The following is a 27957-nucleotide window of genomic DNA, read 5'->3' as shown; positions in this document are numbered from 1 at the left end:
CTGACATTTTTTTGTGCAAAGGAAAAATTTTCACATTTTTAAAATTCTGAAAACAATAAAATTCTGAAAAATTTACAACCATGTTATACATAAGTAGTCTAAAATTAATAAAAAAAAAATCCAACTACATTCCATTGTTATTATATATTTATCTAACAATATTCACATTATTCTGCATAAAAAGTGCTATAAATACTATTTACAATATCATACATCCTTTAACTCGAATAAAGGAAATCTTTCCAAAAAAGGTAGAGTTGACACTCTCTTAAATTTTCTGCAAATTAATGTAGGATTCGGACTAGGAGAATATTTTATGCGATTTCCAGCTTATAGGACTAAAGTTTCAGCTCCAATTACAGAAAGATTCGAATAAAAGGGAGGCTTAGAGAGGTTTTGACTGTACTATGTCTTATCTAATTTAAGATTTTTTGAAGCGAAAACCATCCCTTCCATAAAAACATCGAAAAATTTTCAAGCCTTCGAATGTTCTTATCTTGTTCTTCATAATTTTGGTCATCTAAGCCTTATTTTCTTATATAGTTTTTTCTTATACACAAAACGTTTAAGAGTACTCAATGTTAATGATAACAGAGTTTAACTGAAGAAAACGGGATAACTTAACGAGATTGAATTTATTATTTATTTTCCCAAATAAGTATATTATCCCGTCTAAACTTTGGGTCAAGGATATTTCTTACTTCAATATCTAAACCTTACAGTGTAATTAGAATGAGTGTGGTTTGTACTTTTTTGAAGTCTTGACAGAAAGAAAGAATTCAAGACCAGAAAGTTTTGTTCATAGGGAACTCAATCACCCAGTAGATTGTAAACAAGTGGGAACAATTATCGTTCCAATTATTTGTTCGACGATTCGTTAACATACGTGCGTCCAAATGAAAAGGTTGCTCCATTGAATCTTCACCAGTCATCTATATTTTGTAACACCAAATTGGGTCGGGCACTTTTTGGCCGAGCACTTGGTGGTCGCTTTCGGGCCAGTATCGTGGATTGAGTACCATTATTATCGTCTTTTCGATCGAGAATTTGTATACTGGCTTGTGAAGGAGATGATTCAACTTCGGATCCCTTCAGTGGGAAAGCAGCAATGGATTTGGTGGTCTGGAAAATACAAAATCGATATGAAAATTTTGCCAGAAAACGCAAAAAACGCTTATTACGCAAAAGCTGTGAGTTTTCAAGCGTGATCAAAATAAGCATGATGTGCCTTTTTTTAAACTTACTTAAAAAGTCTGACTACCAAAGAAATAGAGAGTCTTACTAGATTTGTACGACGATTGATGCGAGAGTAAGCAGCCTTCAAATCGATCTGATGACGTCGTTCTAAACAGAAAGAATAAAAATGCATTAGACTTCTTGAACTTTCAAGTAGCTGTGGTTGGCCATGACATTCAGTCGTACTTTGTTTATTAAGTACAATGGAAGGCGAAAATCACTTTTTGTAAGCGATTCAATTGTACGGTCATCACACAAGTGCTGTATATTAACTTTCTTTTTTGTGAGTGCTTAATGGAAGGATAGGATAGATGACTATGCACAGTGCTAAGAAACCAGAATCTTTATTTACATTGCACTCCGCTTTCATGACACTGATCAAAGCTTAATATTCCTATAGTAGACCACTAAGGTAATCTGATACGACATTCTTCTAGTAACAAGCTCAGACGTAACTTTCAGTGTTTACACTGTGCAGAAAAGTCAGCTTTTAAAAACAATTCAAAAATGCAACAGTGGTTCGTCGAAATTGAAAACAGGTTTTAACAACATAATCACAAAATCATGAGAAAGTTAATAAAGTCGTTGCTGATCCTTTTCTTGTTTTTAGTCTTCATGGTAATTATCATATGGCTTTGCTGTAATGGCTATACAAGATATTATGCCGTTCAATCAGGGAATGACCTTGACATTAAAGGAGATTTAGATGCTTACGACTTCAATATCAATTTAGTTGGGTTGATACTTCTCAACCTTTGGACATTTCATGGACACTTGTACATTGTTTATCATCTTCGTAAATTAGAAGCTGATTATATCGAAACAGAAGTGATTTTTCTTCTCCTATCAAGTCTTCTTATGGAATTTATATCGTTTTTGGTGTTGGATGTGTTTTATGCTGATTTGTTTTTATCATGGCTAGTTGAACCTTTCTTTTTTACTTTTCTATCTAAAGTGGTGACAATTTTTGCCTTGACACAAACATTCCTTTTCGCAATATTCATTATTGGTCGTTTATACTTCATCTACAAAACAGCAAAGCAGAACAATGTTAACCAGTTATACATATTTTGTGGCTGCAAGATACTTATTATGTTGATTGTTTTTTCTTGTAGTGTTCCTTTGGGGTTATTCGGAACCCGAAGCGTTAATCTGTTCTTGATTTCAACTGTTGCATATTTAACTGTGCTTATTTTAATCATAACGACAGTTCTAAGAAAGACGCGATGGAGAAACCACCAAATAAAATGTTTTGATGAGACTGTTGTCTGGTGCACCTGTCTAACAACCGTGATTTTATTCTATTAGTGTGATAATTTATCAAGACAGCGTGACTTATAACTTTAATGCAGATGGTTTAGATGAACTTAAACTTGATCTTAATTACATTAACAAGAGATTGGAAGATTACCAAGTTTTATTGGGGTTCATTTCAATTACACCACTCGTAAACACGACATTGACAGCGATATTTTTTCGAACGAAAATTCATGAATTTACTTTAGTAAAAATCGGAAACTTATTTGCAAATTATTGTTTTCGTTTTGGTGAGCAAGACGACACGAAAAAACGACTTTTGAATGTCGTTGAAGACCAGCCAAACCCTCAACCACCACCACCACAAGTAAAAGGATACGGAGCCTTACTCAATGATGGTCAAAAGCAGCTTGATGATGGACGCAATATGGGTCGACATGAAATCGAAGGACCAGCAGTTCAAAATAACAGAGCGAAAAGTACTAATCTTATACACGACCCTCTTTCACAAATGAAACACAATGTTCAAGTACATAGAAATTTCGATACACACGATCGTGGGAATAAAAAACCAGAAGATGATACCTTCCACAACGCACATGGGCCCAAGGTAGGTCACGTGACAAGCAACTCCAGTTTGCGCGATATCATGACACAAACTGACACTTCTTATGCTAATTCTTTGAGTACTTCTACACAAACCAATGAAGTTTCCACCTAACAATTCCTTGTTTCAATTATATCGAGCAAATATTTCGCAAAATTTGAATACATAAACAAAACTTTGCTGTTATGACAATTTTGCTGTTCAAATACATTCTTACCTCTGTAAGGAACGAATCTTTCTCCGCAAGTCAAACAGTACGCTTGATCAGCCGATACATCGTCCAGCGAGAAGATCTGAAAAAATTTGAAGCAGAAAATTTTACGTCTCAAAATGGACTAAACATTTCATGGTTACGATTGAAACAGGTGGGGAGAGGGGTACAGCCGCAGGGTATACTCCCATAGGGTACTAACCCTGGTTTTAAGAAATAATTTACTTAGTTTCCACCACCCTTTTTTTAGTACTTCAGTTACATGGTAACCTTTTTTGAGGAAAAAAGGAACCCCCACTCCCTCTTTAGAAGCCGGTTACCGAGGAAAATATGGCTACATAACCTTGGGAAAATACCTTGAAATACCTAGCTGTCAACTTCACCTCACCAAAATATGGGAGAGCTCAAAATTTTTCAAAATTAGAAAATATGAATCAAAAAATATATTTCCGTTAAAAGAAAACTGATTTTTCTCGGCAAATTTTTTGAGATTCCAGTAGACTCCCAGTTATTCGAACCTGCGCTTATTCGAATATTCGGTTATTTGAAGTGAGTTGGTGTTCCCCTTTGATCTGCTCACCCAACTCAGGCAAAACTCTCGGTTATTCGAACTTTCAGTTATTCGAAGCGATTTCTATTCCCCTTGGGATCAATTTCTTTTGGGATCAATTTTTCTTATCGGGAGATCAACGAGTGAGAACATTGATTCTCTGCGACTAAAACACTTTTTTTCTCAAAAAATCAAGTTTCAATGTCATGGCTATTTACACTCTTCAAGCTACTTCTTCAAAAGTTCGTTCGACATTCTCCTTCGGTCCAGAGAATTGAAGAAAACAGGGGATCTTCAATCCCTTATCGTCTCCAAAGTTCTTTCTTCAGAAAGTAGAATTCGTATGTGTTTGTTACGTTCAACTGAACCACAAAACCTTAATTACTTCAGAAAAGTCGGTCCCATAAAGGTTAAGTTGAAAATCTGGCGGGAAAACGAAATTTTTCAGTTATTCGAAGTAAATTTTTTTCGAATAACCGGGATGGATCAGTACCCTGCGGCTGTACCCCCTGATTGAAAATATGATTGTATAATAGCTAGTTGATTTTAAAATTAATCCGTATGACAAATTGAAGGTGTTCCACAACGTGACAATTTGAATAACAAACCTCGATTCCATCATGAGTGAAAACTCTCCTGGCACAACTTGTTAATTGAAGTTTCGACGCTCCATTCTCAAGTAGCTGTAAATTAAACAAAAAGAATTAAGCAAATATCCTAAGCACACGTCTCTTTAAATCAAGGGAAGCAATTTCGAGGATTTGTCACGAGGATTTGTCACCCAGGGAACGAACGGGTCAGATGCGCAATGTAATTTGAGCCTCTCCCTAGAAAATTAGTATTATTAAGTATTTCTTGTAAATTATCTGTTTGAATTTAATTATTTTGTGATGTAATGTAATCAATATAAAATTCTAACTTTAAAATCATATATTTGTAAAAATCTACATTACTCAGAGTTTCTAACTTTCATTATGAAGATAATATCAATATATTAATAAATGCTCTAAGACAAACCTGATGAAAATTTTGCGCGAAAACAGTTTGAAATTTTTCTGATGATTCTCCATTAGGGAAGATTTTGATTTTCAGAGCACGTGGCATTTGGTAGAGTTTCATCTTCTCCATCTTCTTGGTCAACTTCATAGAAGGTTCTTTTTTCATGTTCAAACTCTTTGCACGATTCAATTGATGTGATTTCACTTCGTCCAACTGATTCTGCAAGGAAGAAAAATGACTAATGTGATCATTGCTCTTAGTACCACTGAAATTTTTTCATAATTTTCGCAATTAGCGGCCACATTTTTAGGCGGAAACGAACCAATTTTTCATGTCGTTGGTCAAAATTAAAAATATTAAGTCGACATTTAAAATAAGTTCTTGCCAAATTTAATTTTGTTTACGATTTTGCTACTCACTAAAATCTTGTCAAAATTAAAAATTAGTTTCCTTTTTAAGGTACGTCCAAAATTTTGAGAGGTGAAAGAACCAACGAGGGGTCGAAGTTTACTGACTCTCATAAATAGATACGAGAGCTATAGCTATAATGAAGGTATGGTCTTTGGTTTCAAGAGCCTGTCTTTTAAAAGGAGACTTACTTTCAACCGATCAATGCACACTTCAATCTGCTGTTCGCTGTCCGTCCGATGAACCCAAGCGCTCTTAACGGGCGAAGGGTCCACTTTGAAAGCTGTTAAACGACGTCCTGTAAAATAAACAGTGTAAATAGTGTGAAGAACACTAAAGGCATACAAATCTAGTTAAATGCAAACAATGGAAAAGCTCATTATTATCATTTTTGGTGGTTTTTTTTGTGATACTTCCACATTTCCGAGTGACAATGTGGCCAGTTTTTCAAATTCTTATTCTACTGGGTGCGCCACAAAAAAGTTTCTCTCTTTAAAACTAATCTTCCCGAAATCTAAAAATTTTAAGAAAACCATTCCTATTCAATTGGAAAGAAGAAAGATAAACTTAACTTTTGATGGGTCATTTATTAAATTCGGTTCATTAGATCGAAAGTTATGCTCTATTTAATAAAAAAGTTACTTTCTGAAAGTGCTCAAAAACGTTAAAAATCGACCTATCAAATTAAACAGAAGCATAATTACATGATGCATCAGTATTTTCGTTTCAGTCATTTAAAAATGATAATTAGCTGTCTAATTCAGTCTAATTGACCGTTTGTTATATAAAGGAAGATTGAATTTCAATAAAAGGCAAAAAATTTGTCGAAAAAAAGCCAAAAAATCTGGTAAGATTTATAAAAATACATCAAATATGGGTTTCGAGGTACATCCAGCCTTACATAGACTTTATCCAGTCTAGAACCAAAAATCTGTGGAAAACTTCGTTAAAAGTAAATTGAAATGATTTTGATGAACATTTTAAACCCTTTCGTTCCATCAGTTTCAAAATTTATGTGTTTTAAAAATTACTGAAAAAATGGTCTTAATCATGTAAAGCCTCTTGCGATTGCCAATTTTAAAATAAAAATTTGATAGGTCGATTTTTAACGGTGTCGGGCACTTTCTGAAAGTAACTTTTTTATTCCATTGAGCATAACTTTTGATCAAATGAATCGAATTTAATAAATGACACTTCAAAATTTAAGTTTATCTTTCTTCTTTCTGATGGAATAGGAATGGTTGTTTCTTAATTCTTAGATTTCGAAAAAATCAGTTTCAAAGAGAGAAACTTTTTTGTGGCACACCCGGTATTAAAATAAAAAAGAGGTTTTATACTTCTTGGGAAGGTTTTCGAAGCATCTCTATTGGCGAGAAAACGCGATACAGTCTCATCTCATATTCATCTACTACATTGTTACCTTTAGCGTGTCTCAACCGATGTTTTTGTATTTGAAGGTTTGTGATTGCGTCACTCTTTTCCTGGATTTCGTATTTCGAAAGAATTTCTGCTTTTTCAACATCTAAGAATAGAAAAAGAAAAGAAATCAGATTTTTGAAAAATTTGAGAAATCTTGAAAAAACTGTTTCTTTCAAATCTGTTTTTGACATTCCTTATAAGACGAGTGAGAAATCAAAGCTCTGAACTGCCAAAGAACATTAAATGGTAGAAATAGTAGAAATCTTATTCTCGTGCTATTGTTTGTTTTTACGAATCAGCTTTTGAAAAAGTTTGCGTGGATTAGATTTCGCAAGTCAACCAATAATTATTTAAAAGCAGCCCTGAACACTCTTTACAAAGCATATTTGCAGTGTATTTCAATTTTAGAATCCGATTTTGATAACTTCGTATGGATTTAGTTCTAATTTTAATTTACGCGGATTAATGATCTCAAGCCATTTCGCGAGATTTACTTTCACGGAAATAGCAAAAAAATCGCAAAAATTTTTTTAAACCTTTGGAATATTTTCCAGCCTGGCCATCATTACGTTATTATTTGAATTTGGAGCACAGCTCGTTTTCAATTTCGAACAGTAAAAGCAACGTCACTTTTCTAAAGAGAATTGGGGGAGAAATATTTGCAGTTCGAACCTTGTGAAAGAAGTACTGATACTGCTTCAAAACTTGAACACGCCCAGGAATATTACAGTACTTATTGAACTTATGAAGATCATATGTGAAATTTCTCAAGAGTATTGTATTGTAACTATCTATTCAAAAAATTCTGATATTATCAACGATATTATGGGAATATGCGAATCGCTCAGGTCCGTCGAAATTTTAAAAAGTGTTCCTCTAATTTAAAGTTATCGATATGAATTATTTTCAACTCAAGGCTGTAATTAAAGGTTCGAATTTTTAATAATTTTACTTCAATTTTGAAATTGTGTGAGAATCCAACCCATATAAGACATTAAATGCAATTAAAATCTTAAATCATCAAAAATTAGAACTCGCGAATATTCAAAATGTTACTGCAGTTTGATGCGTATAAATAAGGAAGGCTCAGCGGTTTGTACATCACAGTTTCAACTTTCAAGACGTGACAAAGACGCAACTTTGAAAAGGTAAATACTTCGTTTTATTCTTACAAGCTGCTTAAAAACTCTTCAAGGTATGCATCACCGCAATAGCCTCACCAGGCCTCAGAGATATTCACAAACGATTTTCTCCACATATCACGAATAGTGCGCGAAGGGTTAAGCGAGGTAGAAGTTTTTTCAAATTGTGAAAAATGTTGCAGTATTGAAATTCTCATCCTACACTAATCTGACAACGCGTTTTTAATATTCCAGATTTTCAAGATGGCAATGTTCAACAAAATCATGATGTTAACAGTTTTGATTGGTGCTTTGAACGCCATGTTGTTCAATGATGACCCAATCATTAAAGAGTGCAAAGAAATAGCAGAGCAAAAATGCACCAAAAGACCTTTGCCCTTGGACGGGAATTGTTGTCATATTGAGGCTCAAGAATGTTTGGATCAACACAAACCCTCTATGCCGAGACATACTGAAGGCATGGAGTGTGTCATTGCACATATGCAGTACCCTATCAGCTTCACCGGTGTGGCTGATAAATACTCGGTTGGCCTGCCATACTATCATTGTACACCATTAAAATATGCAACTATTGACATGTAAATTGAACATATATCTTTTTCCCAATGTCATAAACTTTATAACGATTTTTTGGTAAAGTGTAAAGAAGATATGTTGCTACACACTATTTTTATGTCTTGCTCAAATGCTCTGAATAATCATGAAAATGATTTATTTCCTTCAAAGTAGCTGAGACGAGCAGTAGCTTAACTCGTCCATAACTCGAACAAATTTTATAGCCCCCTTCAGTTAACAATGCCTAATAAACCTTACTCCGTAACTCAAAATTCCCTTAACTCCAACAAATTTGTGTTCCCCATGCGTGTTCGAGTTACAGAGAACCCAATGTATATAGATTTTCCACATTCAAATTCGCTTTCCCATTATTTTTTAGTACTTCGCGCGTGAAAACAGTTATTTTTTCGGGTAGATTATAATTTTAAGCAATGATGGGAAAAGTATACTGATTGGTAAAAGGTTTACTTCATCGAATCTTTTTCGTCTAAGAGTGTATAATCTTTGAAATCTCGAATCAAATTATTGTTACTGATATTGGAAACTTTCTTCCGAGGGGCTTATTTACAGTCAACTTAGCCCCTACAACTTCTTTGCGAAGCTCGATATTGCACTTGATTTGTTTAATTTTCTCTACATTGTAGTGACAGGAGTGTCGCAGTATAACAACTAAAGGAAACCGTGCGAAATGAAATGAACAATTCAAAAAACTAATTGCATAAAATGAAACACATGGAAAATATCCCACCCATTTTTAGTTTTCTATTTATAAAAAAACAAGCTACAGAGGCTTGGATGAAATTCACCGTAGTTTTAAACATAAATACGCTCTTCTCTAAATGAATAAAATAACTGCTAACCTTGTTTTCAAATGATTGTTACCAAGATACTTCAACGCGTTTACGTTTGTGGTTTGGTATCAAAATTGAAAAGGGTCTTTCCGAAAATCATATTATGTAAATGTCGTTTGAAGTGATTATTTCATTTGAAAACGATTTATGTCGAAAAGTGTGTATTGAACGTAAAACATGTCTGAGGAACAAGCCATTGAGTTTAAAGCCCAAAGGGAGAGAGGAGACTCCTGTATGGGAAATAAAACCACTAGTATTTCCCATCCAGAACGCCCGCGCGTAGTTTTTACACAGACGCCGGATTGAAACTAAAATCTATCGCTAGATTTAAAAAAATGTAGTTCTCCAAAACAAAGGAACCACTAGATACAATCCGTTGTCATGATTACGGCGCGTTCTATGCGCGTTTTGAATGGAAAATAAGTGGCTTCAATTTCTCTTGCCTGAGAAGGACTAAAGTTTCGCCTCTAGCCCTTCGGGCTTGAAACTCAGAAGAACAAGCATGACTTACCACCAAGAGGCGCGAAAGGTTCACCCATAGAAACCCATACATCAATGGGCACACGAACATCTAACTTCTCGATTTGTAAATTCTCTATCTGTTCAATGCCATCATCCTGTTGCTCTGGGTATTCTTGTGACCCGTTTGAGTAAATTCGACCATTGACGTCAACTCTTTCCTTAAACTCTTTTGATGTTTTCAACTGAAAAATGGTTAAGTCAAATTTTAACATTTAGTCATGCTAAAACTAGGAAATGTCAAGATTTTTTCTGGAATTCGAGATATTGAGAGCCAATATTTAAGAATAGGTATTTTAGTCTTTTTGCCAATTAATATATTGAAGGTAATCAGGTAAGATAAGATTGACATTATAAACAGTACCACCATAGAGTAATACCCTTTTTAGTTTATCTGAAAGAATTATTTCAAGATAGCGAATGGCAGTGAATGTCATCACGTTATAAAATAAACTGCATCCTCTCAGAATGAACAAACACAAGTACCCACCGGTGAGGAAGTTTGACTTTGGTGTCCTCTTAGATAAGTGAGTTCTGGATAGTAAGGTTTCAACAATTGCTGCATGGAGGTGATCAGTTCACCATCCATCGTATACAAACGACGTGCGGCGTGTGGTAGATTCAACTTTGACGTACAATCGTCCAAAATCTAAGAACAAAGTGATAAAGGTTTCAGAAATATCGAGTTTTTCAAAAGGTACACAAGTTCAAATTGAGACTGGAAAAGATTAGCATTTAAAAGAGGAAGGCGAGACTTAAATTGAGCTATCATCATTTTAAATTTGGTTCAGCCATTCAAAAGTTATGCTGGAAAAACTAATCCCTACCGCTATATTAGAGCTATAATATTTGGAATTCCCGGCGCTCAAATGTGACGAGTCTCTACTTGAAACCTAAGAATCCTTACGACTTCCAGTATAATTCCTATTTTATAACATTACAACCCCTAGGATCCGAATTAGACCTCTTCGACAGGGAGTACTGTTTTTCTTAAATCTTAAAGTCCAAACTTTGCCACAAAAACCTTTTTGAATGGTGCTAAGAGGCAATGCCAAGATCTGTAATAGCGAATACCTTATTACACGAATGTTACTAGTCATATTGTTTACACGAATATTACTAGTCATTTTGTTAACAGGAATTGAAAAATTTGGTGTAAATAAAAACCCCCTTAATTAAAACCAGGCATGTAAACAAAAACATGTTGAAAACAACAACAGTAAAACTTTGAAATCTGACCTGTGACAACATATTTCCTATGAGAAGCATTCCATTGGAGGAGCAGCCTTCACCGTTTCTTCTGATGATCAATCGCACAGCGGGGTTGTTTTGAGTCATGGTAATTTCACTTGCAATCACTCGTACGCTCGATTCTTCGCGAAGGCGGTGCAATTGTGACTCCCATAACGCAAGGGTGGTTTCCGCCTCATGTGCTGATAAATCCACTTTGCTTTCAAGACACTGAAACGCCCCTTTGAACTTGATCTTGCTCTTCTTAGCTGAGAATCGAATAATATGAAAAGAAAGGAAATTTTATAAGAATTGACGTCACAGAAAAAGTTTAACAAAACTGACGTCAAATATCATTTAGCCATCCATTTGTTTTTCAAATTTTGTCAAGTGCGGCAGAAGAAGCAAATTTAGTGATTTTTATCAATATTTTGTTAAATATCGATTACTAATGAGAGAATTTGCAAATTATCGTATGAATTCCTTCGAGGAATATCATCTGAAGTATCTACATGAAGTAGATCAAAACAAACAATTGACTTTGGTCAATGAAGATTTGCGCAAACAACTTGCCGAAATGCAAAACAAGCTTGCGTCAAATCAACAATACACTCAAGATTTGGAGAAGAAGCTCCAAGCAGAGAATGAAAAAGATATTCAAAATGAACCAACAATGGTGACATTTTATTTTTGTGACTATATATATTTCGATCTTACGATCATCCTCAGGTCTAAAATCAATAAAAACAAGAATTAAAAATCCGTTTAAAAAAAAAAAAAAAAAATTTTTTTATCAACATATCTACAAACACTCCTTCCTCATCTAAAACAAATTGCAAATGAATAACCTAAGAAAACATTTTTTTTTTTCCCTAGAAAACCGTATCTGTTGAGACATAAAATGAAAAGTCTCAAGAGATGAATAAAACAATTATAAACAATTAAAATTTTAATGTCAACGCATGACTTTTGTATTCGTCCCTAGTGTTTAATTTTGGTTTTAGTTGATTGATTAACAAAGCCTCAAGAGTCATTAGATATTCTTCTGAGATGGTGGATGATGCAATTATCTCGACATCATCGATAGAAAGTTCCCGTGCGCAAGCATTCATGTGAATCGAGACAGGTGCCCTTGGTGAACAATGTTCCTTTATTCGTGTGATCAAATGTCGACAAGTAAAGCCAACATAGCACGACTGACATCGTGAACATTTAATTTTATAAACGATCCAACTCCTAAAGGATTTTTCGATCGGACACTTCAAAGATGGTAGCACTGTTTTTAATTTTCTGATTTTAAAAATTATCTTACACGGTGCATTCAATCTATAGAGTGATTTCTGGAACTGTTCTGAAATCTTTCCTCTGTATTCAATGAAGAACTTTTTCTTTTCTTCCTGATCCTCAACCTCATTTTCCTCAGGTTCATTCGAGACACTATGAGAATGAAAAAGCCAACGAATTCGAACAAAAAAGCATTGAAGTTGAACGAAAGATTACGAAAGTCAATGCAGAATACACAAAGCAAGAACATCAAGTTGAGAAGTTGAAAAAGCTGAACACAGAAATGTTTGACGAATTTGATCAGGCTGCAAACAACCAAATCATCCTTGAAGAAAAAATCAAGACTTTGGAGCTTTGTGTCGAGAACAAAGCAGCTCGCATCAAACAAAAAGATATGGTGAATAACAAACTGTCCCGAGTAGTTAAGCATTTCAAGGAATTCCGTCAAGTCTGTAACGAAAGATCAACCAAAGACATGAGAAATATTAAAGAGTTGAGAATGATTGTTTCCAAGCAACAAAATACCATCAGTGTGTATGAAGAATTCATGGCTCGCTTCCAAGATCGCGAACATAAAATTCTTCTCAAACTTGAAGACTTGGAAATGTACCAACTCGGAAAATCTCAATCTCGTTTCTTCGCTAGTTTTCGTCGACCCAGCCATAGCGAATGGTTGGTTAAGAGCATTAGCTCTTTGTTCACCAAAAACATCTTCTCAGACGTCGAGACTCGCTTCGCTGCTCCCGAGTCGAACGAATGCTTAATTTGAGTCTTTTGTGAACCAAAAGTCAGGTCCGGAGAAATAACATCCAACACTCCTGCTATCAGTGAAGCTGTAATCTGGTACTACCTGTGCAGTAAACGGACCTAGTCCGAAAACATCGACCAAAAAGACGTCAACACCGACTAGCCCGTCCGTAAAATCAATCTGAGCGCTGTAAACATCGACCAAAAAGACGTCAACACCGACTAGCCCGTCTGTAAAGTCAATCTGAGCGCTGAAAACATCGACCAAAAAGTCGTCAACACCGACTAGCCCGTCTGTAAAATCAACCTGAGCGCTGAAAACATCGACCAAAAAGACGTCAACACTGACTTAGCCCGTCTGTAAAATCAATCTGAGCGCTGAAACTTATGTTCAATACATTTTATTATGCAGATAATTTATAATTTAATAATCTAACAGACCGAGAACTGTGATAAGAAAAGAGAACCATGTTTCCTCAAGGAAGAATTCCAACTCTTCGTCCTATCTCTCTTATAATTGAACTGGAGTCAAAGCCAACAAAATGTAATATATACCTTGCTGTCCCATGCAGCATTTGAAATCTCGTAAATCTGTGATCCGTTGTAACTTTTGTTTTCCGCGTATGACGCGGCCGCACGGCTCACAAAACGTCAGCGTGTACGTCCGATCACCGTCTCTTCGTTTCATGAAGTAGCCCTGTTTGTGATGATGAAAATAAAAACAATATTTGGACCGTTATTCTATTTAAGAATCATATCAAAATATGTTGACAATTTCAAAACTTAATGAGTTGCTAAAACCTATACAACATTTCTACTCTTATTTTAGCTTTCTAACTTAGAAAGAGAAATAGGATGCCTCCTGAAGTTTTAAACCAGAGTTATAAAAGCGAGGGATGCATAAAAATTACGGAATTCGGAAAGAAAGCATTTATCGAAAGAAAGGTTACCGGTTGATAAATGGTAGTCTCCCCGAAAACGGAGTATGAACATATTGCTGCTTGAATTGCTGACGTCAGCTCTACGGAATAAAAAAATACTTTCTCATTATTGCTCTTGGAGTTTTATTCGTAAATAGTCAAGAGTGTATTCTAAAATTATGTCACATAAAAAGTGGTATCAGACTTGGGGTTGGTATATATCTGGTTGGTAAATATCTGCAACTGAACTCATTAATAAGAAATTCACTAACAATTGATTACTTATAAAAGATCATACCGATATTAACATCATCAGTTGCAAAAGCATGCAAAAGTTTTGTTTCTTCGTCCAACCAAAATATCTGATTGGCGTTGCCATTGACAACTGCTTTACGATTGGTCACAATCAAACGGGCGTGGTCATACAAACTAGTGGTGATATCTTCTTCCACGAAAGCTTCGTCTTTCATAGAAGGTGTGGCCACAGTTAAGACGAGATTGGGATTGCTGACCAGGGAAATCGTTCTGAGAGTGAGGAGAAGAGAAAGCTATCAGAAAATCACTGCTTAAAAATTCGCTTCAACTACCGAGATAAAAAAGCCCATTGAACCACTTTATCGGCCCTTTTTGGCGCCATTTTCATTCACTGGCGTAATAAGAGCCAGTGTAGGGGATCGGATTAAATAAGGGCCGGTCTAAAAAAGGGTCCGATAAGGTATATTATTCAGTTTGAAGTTGTCACTTACCCGTCATCAGCGAACGTCCACCGTTGGTTGGGATCTTCGAAACGTTTTTTACACACCACCACTTCTAGGTTGACGCTGGCCTGAAAATAAAAAAGTTATTTCGTTTATTTTGCGCTTGCCCTTGAACAATGAGGCTCAGATATGCAACGAGTTTCAAGATAATGAAAAGTTGGTAAAAAAGGGATATTGAGCCTAAAATATTTTGGTTTCACCCTGAATTAGAAACTAGACAAGAATAATTACGGACTCAAAGTGCAAAATAAATAAGAGCAGCCAAGCCTCAAATTCTTATAGAAAAAAGAGTGTGCCAACTGTTGGAGATTGTTGGAGATTCTAAAGTTGTGAGGCAAAATCCCTGAAAAGATAGCGTCAACCCTCTGTTAATGCCGACTCTAGGCTGCCAGCAATACTATTTTAAAGTTTTGCCGTAACGAAAACAATGTCTAGGTTGCGTATCCAAGGACGGAAAGATCTTTAGGAACACCGTTAAAAAACTTTCAAGAAATGTGTTAATTTTGGCTTGAGAATAATCAATAATACTAACATCAGTTTCTTGCAATCCGATAACCATATTCGGGTTACTTTCCAACTGGATGAATTCTCCCCGATAAATCCATTTGTAGTTACAAGTTGTCGTTTGTTGCTCAAGGAGTGTTGATGGTACTCCTTCATTGCTTCCGAAGAGAACTTCACGGTGGCTGATAGATTCCCTGAAAAACATTTTTCAAAAAGGGGTTTTTATTTATGATAAGAGGATCGCTCAATGTTCCGTTCAGTTAATAGATGGCCGTGGACTCCCTGAAAATAATCAAAAGACTGTCCTAGCTTACTGACTGAGTTCTATCTGTCTATTGATGAACGAGGGGGAGGGGCTCGTATTGAAGAAGCATCTCAATTCTCAAGTGGATAAGAAGCAACTTTGATAATAAATAATAAGATCCAGATGAGAAATTCACCGGATGACAACATTTTTAAAGCATATCTGCCGTTTGGGTTATCTTATTGAGACATACACATTTTATGTTCAAACAATCTACCTGTCAGCCATGTCTTCAACACCATTCTGGTCATCTGCATGACGAGCATCCAATCGCGCATGCGTACGTTGGTGTGCGCTCATTTCTCTTTCCTCAGTTGCATCATCACTGAAATCAAAGTTAATTGTTTTGTATCTTATAGTGAGCCAAATAACAGGTTGTATGCAGTGTTTGAGATAGTGAGTCAAATAACAGGTTGTATACAGTGTTTGAGATAGTGACATACACATCGATATTTTGGGTTCACTGTCACTATTTCTGATTCGCCCTTCCATTTATTTGAACCTTTCTTTAAAATTCAAGCTATGTGAAGATTATAAAACATTCTTACTTGGGATTCAGTAAGTCGTAAGTTGTATCACTTTCCTTTGCCACAATTTGATTGGAATATATATCTTGTGGAACCTTCATCAATGACAACTTTGAATCTCGGTGGAAAATATCGCTCTCCATACGAAGAATGAAGCCTGGAAAGAAAGAAAACCGAATTTGAAAGTTCAGTGAAATCGAAATATACTGACAATTCGCTTGTAAAGTTGATGAAAGCCCTTATTTCTTCATTAGTTGAAAAATCAATCTGATCAGAAAAGGATTTCAGTGATTCCAGTAACCGGCCCTTCTCACCGTACCTGCACAATTCCGTAATGCGATATATTTTTTGATCTTCAAAATGTCTGATGTTAAACTCGCCAACAACAAGCGCTTCTGTTGATCAGCTTGAGACAGAGACGGGTTGTTCCAATTGTCACCACAAGAGACATAGATCAAATCATTTTTCTCCAGACTGGTCAGAGATAAAACCTCTTTCCCATCAGCTGTAAACACCCTCCTCGCAGCGAACGGAAGATTCAATGCGTCGGTACATCGTTCCAAAAACTGAAGAGAAAATTATCGGTTAAAAAATCGCAATATGGAGAAAAACCAGTAATTTGTAAAAGAATTTCTCTGTACACTACTGATTTTCAAAAAACCGTACCAAAGAAGAATGAAACCGTACCTTTGAAGATTTTTTGATGGTTTGGAAGAAGAAAGATTGAATTTTAAAGCACCATTTTTCGTTTTGTATAAAAAGGTATCTTACTTTCCTTAAACTTAAATCGAAAATAGCTAAAGTTTTAAGCAGCAAAACCAGGCAAAACATTTTAAAGCTGTAAAAAAGTTCCATTTTTGTAACAAGTTCCATCTTCGGAATTAGACTACACTGTCATGGATAATCAGAAATGACTGCTCCCCCATGGCGGCTTCCCGTCGGTTAGACGTAAAACATTAATCCAACAGCAGTTCTTTATCAGACCGAGTCGGTCCTGATTACCCATAATTCATTTCGACAGTGACCTATCAGATTTACACAGGATATTATTCTATAGAATTACGCAGAATTTTAAGACGGAAAAGCCAATTAATATACTCCACTCAGACGGAAATCCATCTACGAGACGGAGGGATTCTTAACACAGTTTTATATAGGAATATCATTGAATAGTTTCAGATTTATCCTATGAAATACGTTTTACTCAAATGAATGATTTGAATGGTTGACCAACCTGTTGGAATTCAATATCCAGAGGTGTCATACAAACACTGCCACCGTAACCGCTAAAATGTGAAAGAAATTCAACTTTAACACAAAGAACCTACTGGGTGCGACAATTGAAGATCGTTGAACAAGTAATGTTATAGAACAATCTTTCATAACTTTAAGAAGTTTTCAGAACTATTGTTCCTTAGAACAAAATGGGGTCTTAGGGTCATGAAATGTAACAAAATTGAATAACGTTAATTTTTGGAAAGTCTTACTTGACTGGAGCTGATGAACCAGAAACATTGATATCTTTCTTGATCTGAAATAGTATGTGCAGAACATTGAGAATCAGAGATTGTCAAAATTGGGAAAATGGGATAAAATCTGTGAATTGGAGCTTTACATTAATGTTTTATCATCTGGTGATAAATGCAAACTATGGAAAAAGCAAAGCAAAAGAGTATGGGGTAGGAGGTCATACTTTCTCCACTTCTCTACCTTCACATGTGGTTGCGTCCCAAGAAAGATGCTACGGATCCTTACCCCCAAAAGATAAAAAAACAGTCGAAGTCGTCAATAGGGGGAAAAAGATCAGAAAACCAAGATTAATTCTCAAAGCCGTCAGAGGAGAAAGAAAGTTAAACACTTTACATTTCGGATATCAGGAGCGATGACAGGAACAGCACGATTGATATCTGATTCTCCGTTCTTTAATACTTGTAGCTTCACTGGCAAGTCTGTTAGAAGAAAAGAAACATGATAAACCTTATTAAAAGACTTGTTTCGATGATCCTTTCTGCTAGAGCGATTTGTGTCTACAAATGTTGTTCAAGGGAATGTATACAGTGGAGTTCCCCGGAAACCCAAATTTGTGCGAGTTAAGGAAATAGATCTTATCGGAGTTTTTAGATTTTCTAAAAAAGCCTAATCCAATAAAAAGTTTTGTTTACTAAACACACATACGCAATCAATCTTTAGTGAGTTCTGTTTTTACCCATTCCAAAGAATAAAGAAGTTACCATTTCTAGCGGCGGAGAATGTGGTAGCTTCAGATGATTTGATGGATCGCCATTTGATCTTTGGTGCTCCGTATGTTAGATAACCTTCCGTTGGAGACTAAGAGAATAGAAAATTAATGAATAGTGTACACGTTTTTTAGTGAATAGTGTACACGTTTTTTAATGAATAATGTGCACGTTTTTAGTCCAAGATAAGCTAAGGATTTACTTAGTATAAAGAATTCTACTGCGATTTTCAAAATCCGAAGCTCAGCTCAGTTCTTAAAAGGCAAAATTGACATGTAATATACATTGGTAAGTTCATTTGCTTACCTCCATTATATTTCCTCTCTCGTCAGCAGGCCAAGTTAAGCATTGTTGAACCCATTTTTCACGCAAATAAGGTTGAACTTGTTCAGGACTTTCACATTTGATGCCCCATCTACATCACAAGAAAACAATGTCTTTAATTAAACGTTTTATCTAAACACAATTTACAGTACAGTGTATACAACGTGTTCTGGATGATCTTCCCTGGTAGTAGGGGGCCAATCCTTAGGATCCGTGACATCTTTTATGCAACGCAACCGCATGTAGTTAGTTCGAAAGTAGGAAGGTTTTTAAGATTTTTTTGAGAGGGGGCCCGCGAATTAGGCCCGGCAAAAGTTTTTATGACTAAAAAACTGACGTTTACAGGCAAAACTGTAAGGGAAAAAAATGAGTAAAAAATTGACGTTTTTCAAAAGTCAAATCCGAAAGAAAGGAATGGAACCATCGGAAAGAGCATGTAACTCTGAGCAAATTCTGTCTCTGTCAGACTCCGTACGGTTTAGACAAAATTTGACGTCAATCGTACTCTATCTGACAGAATTTCAAACTTTAGATGGCCGTATTTCTTCGTGCGTTCGAGTAAGAGACTTGTTGTAGTATACTTTTTTGCTCAGAATTTCATGCTCTTTCTGATGGTCCCATTCATTTCTTTCAAATTCGACTTTTAAAAAACGTCAATTTTTTACCCATTTTTTTCCCTTACAGTTTTGCCTGTAAACGTCAGTTAGTCATAAAAACTTTTGCCGGGCCTAATTCGCGGGCCCCCTCTCAAAAAAGTCTTAAAAACCTTCTTACTTTCGAACTAACCACATGCGGTTGTGTCGCATAAAAGATGTCACGGATCCTAAGGATTGGTCCCCTACTATGGACAGTTTTAATTAACAAGTAAATAGTAGAGGGCATTTTTGTAAAATCTCGAGATATTGAGCTTCAAAAAGCGCAAAAACTGGACAAAACAGCTGTTTCTGGCTGAAAAAATACTGTTTTTAAGGGTTAATATCTCGAGTTAGGTACAGAAATCTTGCAATATATCTCCAATCTTAATCTTTTCAGAGCTTTACAAAAATATACATCAGGTCTCCGTTTTCTCAAGCTAAAATTTTCATTAATTTTTGACCCTATGATTTTGGCCTGAGATCGTTATATTTGTCCGAAAATGACACCAAAGTGTCCGAAAAAAAATTGGAACCAAAGTAATTTTGATTCCCTTACCCCGTAGCTTTCCAAAAAATGTATAACATGCATTGACCAAAATAATCAAGCGAAGAAATTTCCCCCTATTAAAAGTACTAGATTGGCATACGCTCTTCATTCCATTCTTTTGAAGACTAAGCTCTCGTTATTCGAGAAAGAAACGACGAAAAGAAATCCAGCTTCAAACGAAGAGTAGTAATGATACATTTCAACGAACCTTTGGGTGGAAGCCAATCGATGGTTGGATGGGAACCTTGGCAAAATGACCATACATGTGTTTTGTCCACCATATTGGTCTTTGATGTCGATGAAAGGGTTGAAATTATTTTCATTCTTGGGTGAAGTTATCTCTTCTTCTTCTTCTTCCTGGCTTTCTTTTTTCTTCTTCTTTTTCTTCTTCTTGTCACCGCCTCCTGGTTCGTTGTAATGTGCATCCTCTCCGTGGTTGTCCTCACTAAAATTAAAATGATCTTCCTCTAAGTGAGAAGTCTGCAAAAATATTTAAGAGATTTTATATCGTCAAACAAAATTATTGCATGGGGAAGGAAAATAGAAGGAGGACTCACCCGTCAGAATCATCACTACTGCTGCTTGAAGAGCTTTGATGTTCCGTCACAATAAGTTCATTTCTTGACTTGATTTCCCAATGGCCAGGTGAATCTTCTTCACTGTGTTCTGAGGTAGGGGAGTTGGCTGATCGGGACGTCTTGCTGTTCAAAGTGAACCCGTCAACTGCTGTTAGAACGTACTCAGGAAATGCTGAAATACAACCAGAGAGAAATCAAGTTATGAGCGAGTACTTTCGTATTAAAAGGATATGACGATAGCCTATTTATTAGGCTTTTCCAGAAAAAAACCGTTTGAGGAGGTCCATTTCCGTTCCAAGGGGGTAAGGTTTGATATGTGGCGGAATTCCATAGGGAGATACAAAAATTTGTCAAAAATAACTGGAATTCCATGGGGGTAGCCTTTTAAATCCTACTAAAATTTAGAATTCCAGAGGGGTTTAAGCCTGAAATTGCCTGGAATTCCAGGGGGTTGCAGCATTTCCAGCCACAAAATGATGGACCTCCTCAACCAGCCTCAACAGGGGGTATACGGTTTTTTTCTGGAAAAGCCCATTAATGGTCACGTAAATTTCTTTCTTACACAATGTTCAAATATTGCAATTACGTTTTGTAAGTCATCATGGCGGGCTGATAACTGGGACGAATAACCAACCCTATCTCAGGAATATCGACATAAGGAGAAGATCACAAACTAACTAATAAATTACACATCCGACCTTGTTAGGCGCACGCGTCCCTAATGACTGCAAAAAGTCATCCCATTTTAATTGCATACGTCATTTTATTTAAACGCACAAAACAATTAAAAATATTTATTCATTTCTTTGTATCATTTATATCATTTATACCTTAGGGATTTTTCTAGCATTTCAAATTACATTCAGATTTTTTCGTATCAGTTCAATTTTTTCATAATCAATTAAGTGTCTGTTGAGGCATCATGAGAGAGAAATTTGAACTCAAATGAAATCACAAGTCAAATATTCAATTCAAGTCTTCAAGTCAAACTTTCAAATCAAATTTCAATTTCAATTTTACTTTCGTGGACAGAATTTACACCACATTTATTTCTGGCAAGTTGGTAAGAATTTCTTTAATTTATTAACTTAGATTTCTTTTATTTTCCTCTAAAATACTTTGTCAATATTTTCGTTATTCTTCATTTTTCTCACTTTGTCACATAGATTAAATCTTGTCATTTTTTTATTCATTCAGTTTGAACTCTATCATCAAAAGTTATGAGCACTTGTGTCAATTCATTTTCTGTCCGGCTACAGACCTAGAAATTCCTGAGAAGACGAATCGTACCTGTGGGTTGAATGTAGCCATCGTGAGTGAAAATCCAATTCCTAAACTGTCCATTGAACTGTGTGTTGACAAAGCCTCCACTATTATTGAACCTCAAGCCAACAGAAGCTCCCTCTAAGAGTTCTTCTTCGCCTGTTTCTTCGCTCTTGAAGATCATTTCTATCTCCTCATCCAAGACACCGATGTAAAGACCTTTCAAATGCTTGTTGCAAATCGTTCCATCCTAAAGAAGCAAGAAAGGGGGATTCAAGAACCTGGAACGTAGCGTCAACGTTCGTCCTTTGTCCCTATATTTTTGTTAAAATTTCAAAACCTTAAATTATTTAAGTAAAGTTTTAAGGAAGCTCATTTAAAGCTTTAGTTGAAGCGGTAAGCAAGGAAGGTTTCCCTTTCTTCTTTTTTGCACTGGACCTAGGAAATCAGATGCTGAAGTGGAGCGCCACGCCTACTGCCAGCTTGCATTTACTTACGGCTAAGATTAGATTGCCGAAAAAGAGCTACTGTATCGATTAATTTGTGTAAAAAAGTATAATAAATAAAGTAAAAAGATGGCTTACTGGACTGATGATCCATTTCTGAATATTTCTACCCCAAATATCTCCATTCTCCTCTTCAGCACCTTGAGTTTCAAAGGCTAACTCTGGATATAATACTAGGCTGTGATCCTGCTTCGATTGCAAAAATGGTCGATTCTCATTCAAGCGTTCAGCATTGCATTGATTCAGGTATGCGATTTTTTGCGGGTTGGACATTTCGACTTTCATTTCTTGAGATTCACATTGTGGTGGGACACCTTGGATCATTTGCCAGAGCTTTGGGTGAGTTTGATTCTGATCACTACCCATCCACAAATCTTTTTGAATCACTTGCTTCCAACCCCACAATGACAGTAATTTGACTTTATCAAGATTCATGCAAACGATTGGAACTGTAAGGAAATTCAAAAATAGAGAGGACGGAGTTTTTAGCCATACCAGCACGAGGTTGATAAAAAGATTCAGATCAAATAAGCATGTGAACATTACTAAGTATTGTCCGAAGCTTCTCAGTGTTAAGTTGTTGTTCCAAAGAAAAAGAATTTCGGATAAGGAAAAGTAAATCCATTTCGGCAAAAATATGCAAACAAAGCATTAGCATCACTTTACAATAGGAGCACAGGATGACTGTTTGCGTGTTAAGGGTACGGTCTTAGTTCTTTTTTCGATGAAAATTTTTTCAGTGTCAAAAAATTTTTTTTTGCATTATTTGGTGTAAATTTTGGTGCTCTTTCTGATGAGCTATATCCCGAAGTGTATAAAAGATGCAAAAATCGCAAAAATGCAAAAAACTCCGCATATTTTAATCCCTATTGACTGAAGTTATTGTGCGAGAAATAAATAGTCGTAAAAAATAGAGGATTTAAAGAGAAGATTTAAATTGAATAAGTTTCAAAAAGGAACACTCCATCACAGTGTTATTTTAAAAAATATTTAACGTTATTAAAAAGAAAGTAGTTTATCTGTAAGAATTAGTTACTAGACACGAGAATAGGGAAATCATCTAATAAAAATATGGGTAAAAAACGGAAAACAAACCTATTTGCTTCAACAACCGGTCGAAAGAAACGAAAGACGAGTGTGCCTTGGAAGGCCAAGGAGATCGAGGAACGTAAAGAACTCAACACTGGCTATTCCTGGTTTACTCCAAAAGACTCTGTTGCCAATGAAAGTGTTCCAAAGAAAAAGTTTGCAATTGATGACTACGAAGTCGAATTATCTGACGACGATTGTGACCCTGACAAGACGAAAAAAGCTGCATTACCCAAAAAAAACGTATCAAGAAAACGTTGAAGCTTATGATATAGATCATTGTGGCGCTAGGGAGAATTTCAATATTTCGTATTTCTAGGTATATTTTGAAAGAAAAAGAAAGATTTTTGAAAGTAATTTTCCTCGTTTAAAAAAAGATGTTCTTGTAAAAAGTATGGATCGAAAGATTTTTGAAGCTCTCCTTCTCTGTGCTCCATTGAAGGTTTAAAGTGTCTCTCTCTCTCTCGATTTTCTATTATATGATTTTCATAATAGAACAAAGAAAGAATAGTTTTTAATCTTTCCATTCACTTTAATAATAAAGGAATTAAATTTTTCGGTAAAGATCAAAGGAAGACAAATCTTGAAATATTTCAGAACTTCAATTTCTCGAAAAATGCACTGAACCTCGCAACTTTGAAAGGTTAATGTCCAGACTCTGATTGGTGGATATTTTTGAAACCTACGTCATTCGAAAGAGGAAAGTCTGAACAGGAAAATCGTGCCAGTATTTATTGAATAAGGGCTTTGTTCTGGAGAAAATCGAGTTCAAAGTTCAAAAATGGGTTTTAAACAGTGAAGAATGTTCAATAGTAAATATCTTTTGAACGAGGCCCTAATTACGTAAACGCTAGTACGATTTTTTTCTTCAAAGCAATGGCTATCAGATGACGTATTTCTCGTTAAAATCCGTTCAGCCAATTCCGTACATTAACCTCTGGAAGTTCAAAGGTCGAAGTTTTTTAATGTATCATAGCTCATCATCAGGACAAACTTTTTAAATATAAAGTATACATTTTGAAAGCTTAGTAGTGATACTTTCAGCTAATGAAAACCGTTTTTCAAAAAAAATCATTTAACAAGAAATAAACCAATTTTTTTCAAATGACCAATGAACTAAGACCGTACCCTTAATAAGGGTTTGATTCTATGAAAATTAAAATTCTTTGAAACAATGGATACTAAGACAGAAAAATCAGGTTTGATGGAAAGAGAAAGATTCCTTACTTTCGATGGGTAGGAAACCTTCACCAAGGGACAACCATAATTCTTGACCAGGTTCCAGCAAACCAATATCTATCACTTCAGAACCATTCAACAAAAATGCTCTTTTAACATAAACTCTATTCGCTTTGATACCGAACAAGGGTCTTATATTAGGATTCATATTGACCAAATCGAAGAATCTTGTCATGACTTCTCCTTGTGTTTTAGTTCCTTTTTTCAAATCTGCTATATTGACAAACACCTTTATGGGTCCGACCTCTCTTTTCCGTCCATTGACATACAAACGAATTTTGATACCAGGTGTAGTTAGTAAGCGACTGGACGTATCAATCTCTGAGATATGTTTGAATTTATAGGAAGATGGCGTCAAAGATGCTTCTTCTTCTTTGCAAAGTCTTTGGATGTTTTTCAAGTAATTTTCCAATGGTGGCAGAGCACGCTCTAGACCAGCTAATGTTAAATCTTCCTAAAGAAGAAATCATTTCACAAATTTGTAGTTTTAATGATGCTGACATTGAGCTGGAGGCAATGTTAACAGATTTATCTTCATAGACCCAAAAAAAAATTCAATGTAATTTTTTGGGTAAATTCACTTACTTGGTCAATCTCAATTTCAATTTCTGCCAGGGTGAAGTATGAATTTTCTGAAGCCATTTCTTCATGTAGCTGAAAAATCAGGAATTGTAAGTATTAATGTAATTTTTATGACTTTTATTTTATTAAAAATGCTATTTTCAAATTCTTCATAGACTTTCATGATGTAAGATTGATTTTTTGGCGATCCTTCAAATTCAAAAAAGATATTATTTATAGAGTGCATAAATAAAATTTTAGAATTGGGGGTTATTCCTATTTACTTACTTCTGTGGAAACTCAGGAGATGTAATTTAGAAATTAACCAAGAAAAGTCACCTTTGCTAAATATATATTTGTAGATTTGATGCGATCTTTGGTATTTTGAATCATTGTATTCAAAAAGTTATGTGCTCCTTTGGGACTGAATCTCTCTCCTTTGGATACCCATAGAGGTCCTAATACAGGTCCTGTTGTTGGTTGAAGGCTTTTGTCCAAGGATGGTACTAAAATTGAACAGTATTGCAACGTTACAAATTGTGAAGTAAAAGAAATATTGAAATTTTGAATATAACTATCAATAAGTTCTAATTCAATGTTTATTTTCAATACAAATTCCATGTCAAAATAAAAAGTATACAAAAGATAAGGAAGATATTCGATATGCAGAAATATACCATTATTAAAGTTTTCAACTTGCTTTCCAGACCAATCATAGATATGCCTTGCACTTGAAGTCAATGACAACTTTTTCGTACAATCGTCTAAAAACTAAAAAAGAGAGAGAAATAGGTTGTGTCATGGTTAGCATTTACAAAGAAAGGAAAATAGAAAAGCAACTAAATGAACTGACCAACCTCTTCGAATCGATTGGCTACTACTTCTACACCTCCAAAACTTTCACCGTTCTTGAAAACCAATATCCTACGTTTTTGTGATTCCACCAGTTTGGTCATACAGTGAGTGACTGAAGTGGAAGTTCTTGAAGGTTTTCGATTGTTATTTTCTTCAAATGGCAACATGATACCATTTAACGTCCAAAATGATGACTGTTTCAGTCGCTCGCGTTCTGAAAGAGAATCAAAATGAATTTTCATTACTCTCCACATTAAATTGAAAGAGTGGACCAAACATGAAATGAATTTACAGGTCTACCTTGTAAAGATATAACAGGGTTTTTGAAGGGTTCACCCATTGAAACATAAATTTCTTCATCTTTTGACAGCTGTTGTGGTGATGTGACAACGTTTCCATTGCTGAGGTACAATTTACGTGCTGCTGACGTAAGACCAAGTTTATGGGTACATTCAATGAGTAGCTGTGAAGATGAAAATTATAATTCATTTTTTGATTAAAATAAATGGTACTCCAGCCATAATGTACTAATTAATCAGAATTAATAACTAAGACTATTCAGTTGAATGAACTATATATGGTGAAAGTTTGTAAGCAATCCAAAACATACTTTATTTCCATCACTTTTGGACATTGGACATTTCTAACATGCTTCTAATAGTTACCTGAGACAAATCAGGAGCTGTAACTCTAACAGGTCTGATATGGGTTCCATTAACATAAGCTTGCACGCATAAAATTTTGTGTTTTCTTTTGTAAACAGGTTTTTGTTGACGGTAAAGACCGGAAACTGATGATGACATGAACGAAACAGCTATAAACATGATAAGAGACGGTTAAATACCTGAAATAGTTGAGTTAATTTTGTGTAACACTTTTTGGGATCAATCATCAAACCCTTTTTTATGAACTAAAATATTTTTGTTCCTTGAAAAGCCAGCTAGAACAATTCAAAAAAATTAGCATCCAGTCCTAAATCATATTCATATGGAAAATTACCATACAAAAGTATTGGCAAAATGAAAACAGAACAGAAAATCCCTTCAAGCTTGGTAAAGCTACCAAAAACTACCTTAGAAGCTGATTGGTATCAATGAAAATAAAAACATAGATTTTTCATTTTTATCAAGCGTTTGTGTAAAAGTGTAATCCTTACCACCAGAGGAAGTGAATGAACTGTTCAAATCTAATTTTGAAATACTTCCATTCCTAATAAAAGAATACAAATCATACTTTAAATTCAGAGATTTTAAATCAATAGATCAAAATTAATCAATCAATTCAATCAAAACTTTCAATATTTCAAATTTACAGTGTATAGCAATGTGCCCTCCCCGTTATTACCATAATGGCTTTATGGCAACTCAATTTCAAATTTCAAAGTAATAATCTACTTCAAATTAAATATGGCATTATGAGTAAGAAAGTTTATTTAAATGATTTACCCATTTTTATATACAGGTGCAGAAATTGGTCGTCTTGATTTTGGTGGATAAGGGCTCCAAGTGTTCTTTCTATTATGGAATGTATCTGAAGTAGCTTCTCTCAGACTGACATGAGAAGCATATGGGGATTTGTGAAGATCACTGGAAAACAAAGAATAATATAAAGATCCTTGCTTTCCAAAGCCAGGACAAACTTAAATATATACATCACTGTATTCTATGTACAAAAGAATTTTCAAAATGGCCACTGTCAATGAAGAGTGAAAAAATTATGAGAATATTATCAGTTAAAATAATATAAAACAATCATTAGAAAATAGAAACATCAATACTTTTTAGATGATCGTTGATTGGTCTTGTTTGACTTTTTAAAATCAGTGACATAATGTTCCAAATATTTTGTGACCAGAATGTCTTGGTTGATTCTTTGTTCAGTTGGGTCATCAAATTTTCCAAAGCTCACAGAAGGCTTTGCACTAACTGGTCGAATTTTCTTTGTTAACATTTTAATTTTTTTCTGCGTAGGAGATTGCATAACATAGATTTGATAAGAATCAGATATTTGGGCATCCTTTAATTTTGGCACATCTTCCAATTTCTAGGATATTTTCTGAGTGTTTTTGATGATAAGTATAGGTAAAGAGTAAAAA

General features: G+C 35.1%; 1 protein-coding gene and 1 long non-coding RNA gene across 2 annotated transcripts; one reads left to right on the top strand and one right to left on the bottom strand.

Annotated features, from left to right (window-relative positions):
* Positions 1-31: 31 nt before the first annotated feature.
* LOC136817450 (doublecortin domain-containing protein 1-like) lies at positions 32-27859 on the bottom strand. Its single transcript, XM_067073780.1, has 37 exons — positions 27640-27859; positions 27308-27448; positions 27019-27071; positions 26528-26676; positions 26163-26325; positions 25865-26076; positions 25685-25778; positions 25347-25513; positions 25032-25100; positions 24435-24900; positions 22197-22567; positions 21640-21862; positions 20329-20521; positions 19980-20216; positions 18572-18680; positions 18260-18356; positions 17892-17977; positions 17516-17559; positions 17263-17314; positions 16348-16594; positions 16050-16185; positions 15719-15826; positions 15226-15391; positions 14682-14761; positions 14234-14460; positions 13966-14036; positions 13571-13712; positions 10994-11253; positions 10233-10403; positions 9747-9939; positions 6689-6790; positions 5460-5566; positions 4879-5079; positions 4470-4544; positions 3318-3393; positions 1283-1344; positions 32-1122 (listed from the first exon to the last, which is right to left on the bottom strand). The coding sequence occupies exons 1-37, from the start codon at positions 27840-27842 to the stop codon at positions 922-924; spliced, it is 5754 nt and encodes a 1917-aa protein (XP_066929881.1). The 5' UTR covers positions 27843-27859; the 3' UTR covers positions 32-921.
* Positions 7232-8496, top strand: LOC136817463 (uncharacterized). The gene is made up of 2 exons (XR_010848097.1): positions 7232-7835; positions 8064-8496. It is a non-coding gene; the product is annotated as an uncharacterized lncRNA (long non-coding RNA).
* Positions 27860-27957: the final 98 nt, after the last annotated feature.

The sequence above is a fragment of the Clytia hemisphaerica genome, unplaced genomic scaffold, assembly GCF_902728285.1.
Source record: "Clytia hemisphaerica strain Z4C2 unplaced genomic scaffold, Clytia hemisphaerica genome assembly, whole genome shotgun sequence".
NCBI classification, from domain to species: Eukaryota; Metazoa; Cnidaria; class Hydrozoa; order Leptothecata; family Clytiidae; genus Clytia; species Clytia hemisphaerica.
This window is presented reverse-complemented; position numbering and strand designations above follow the sequence as displayed.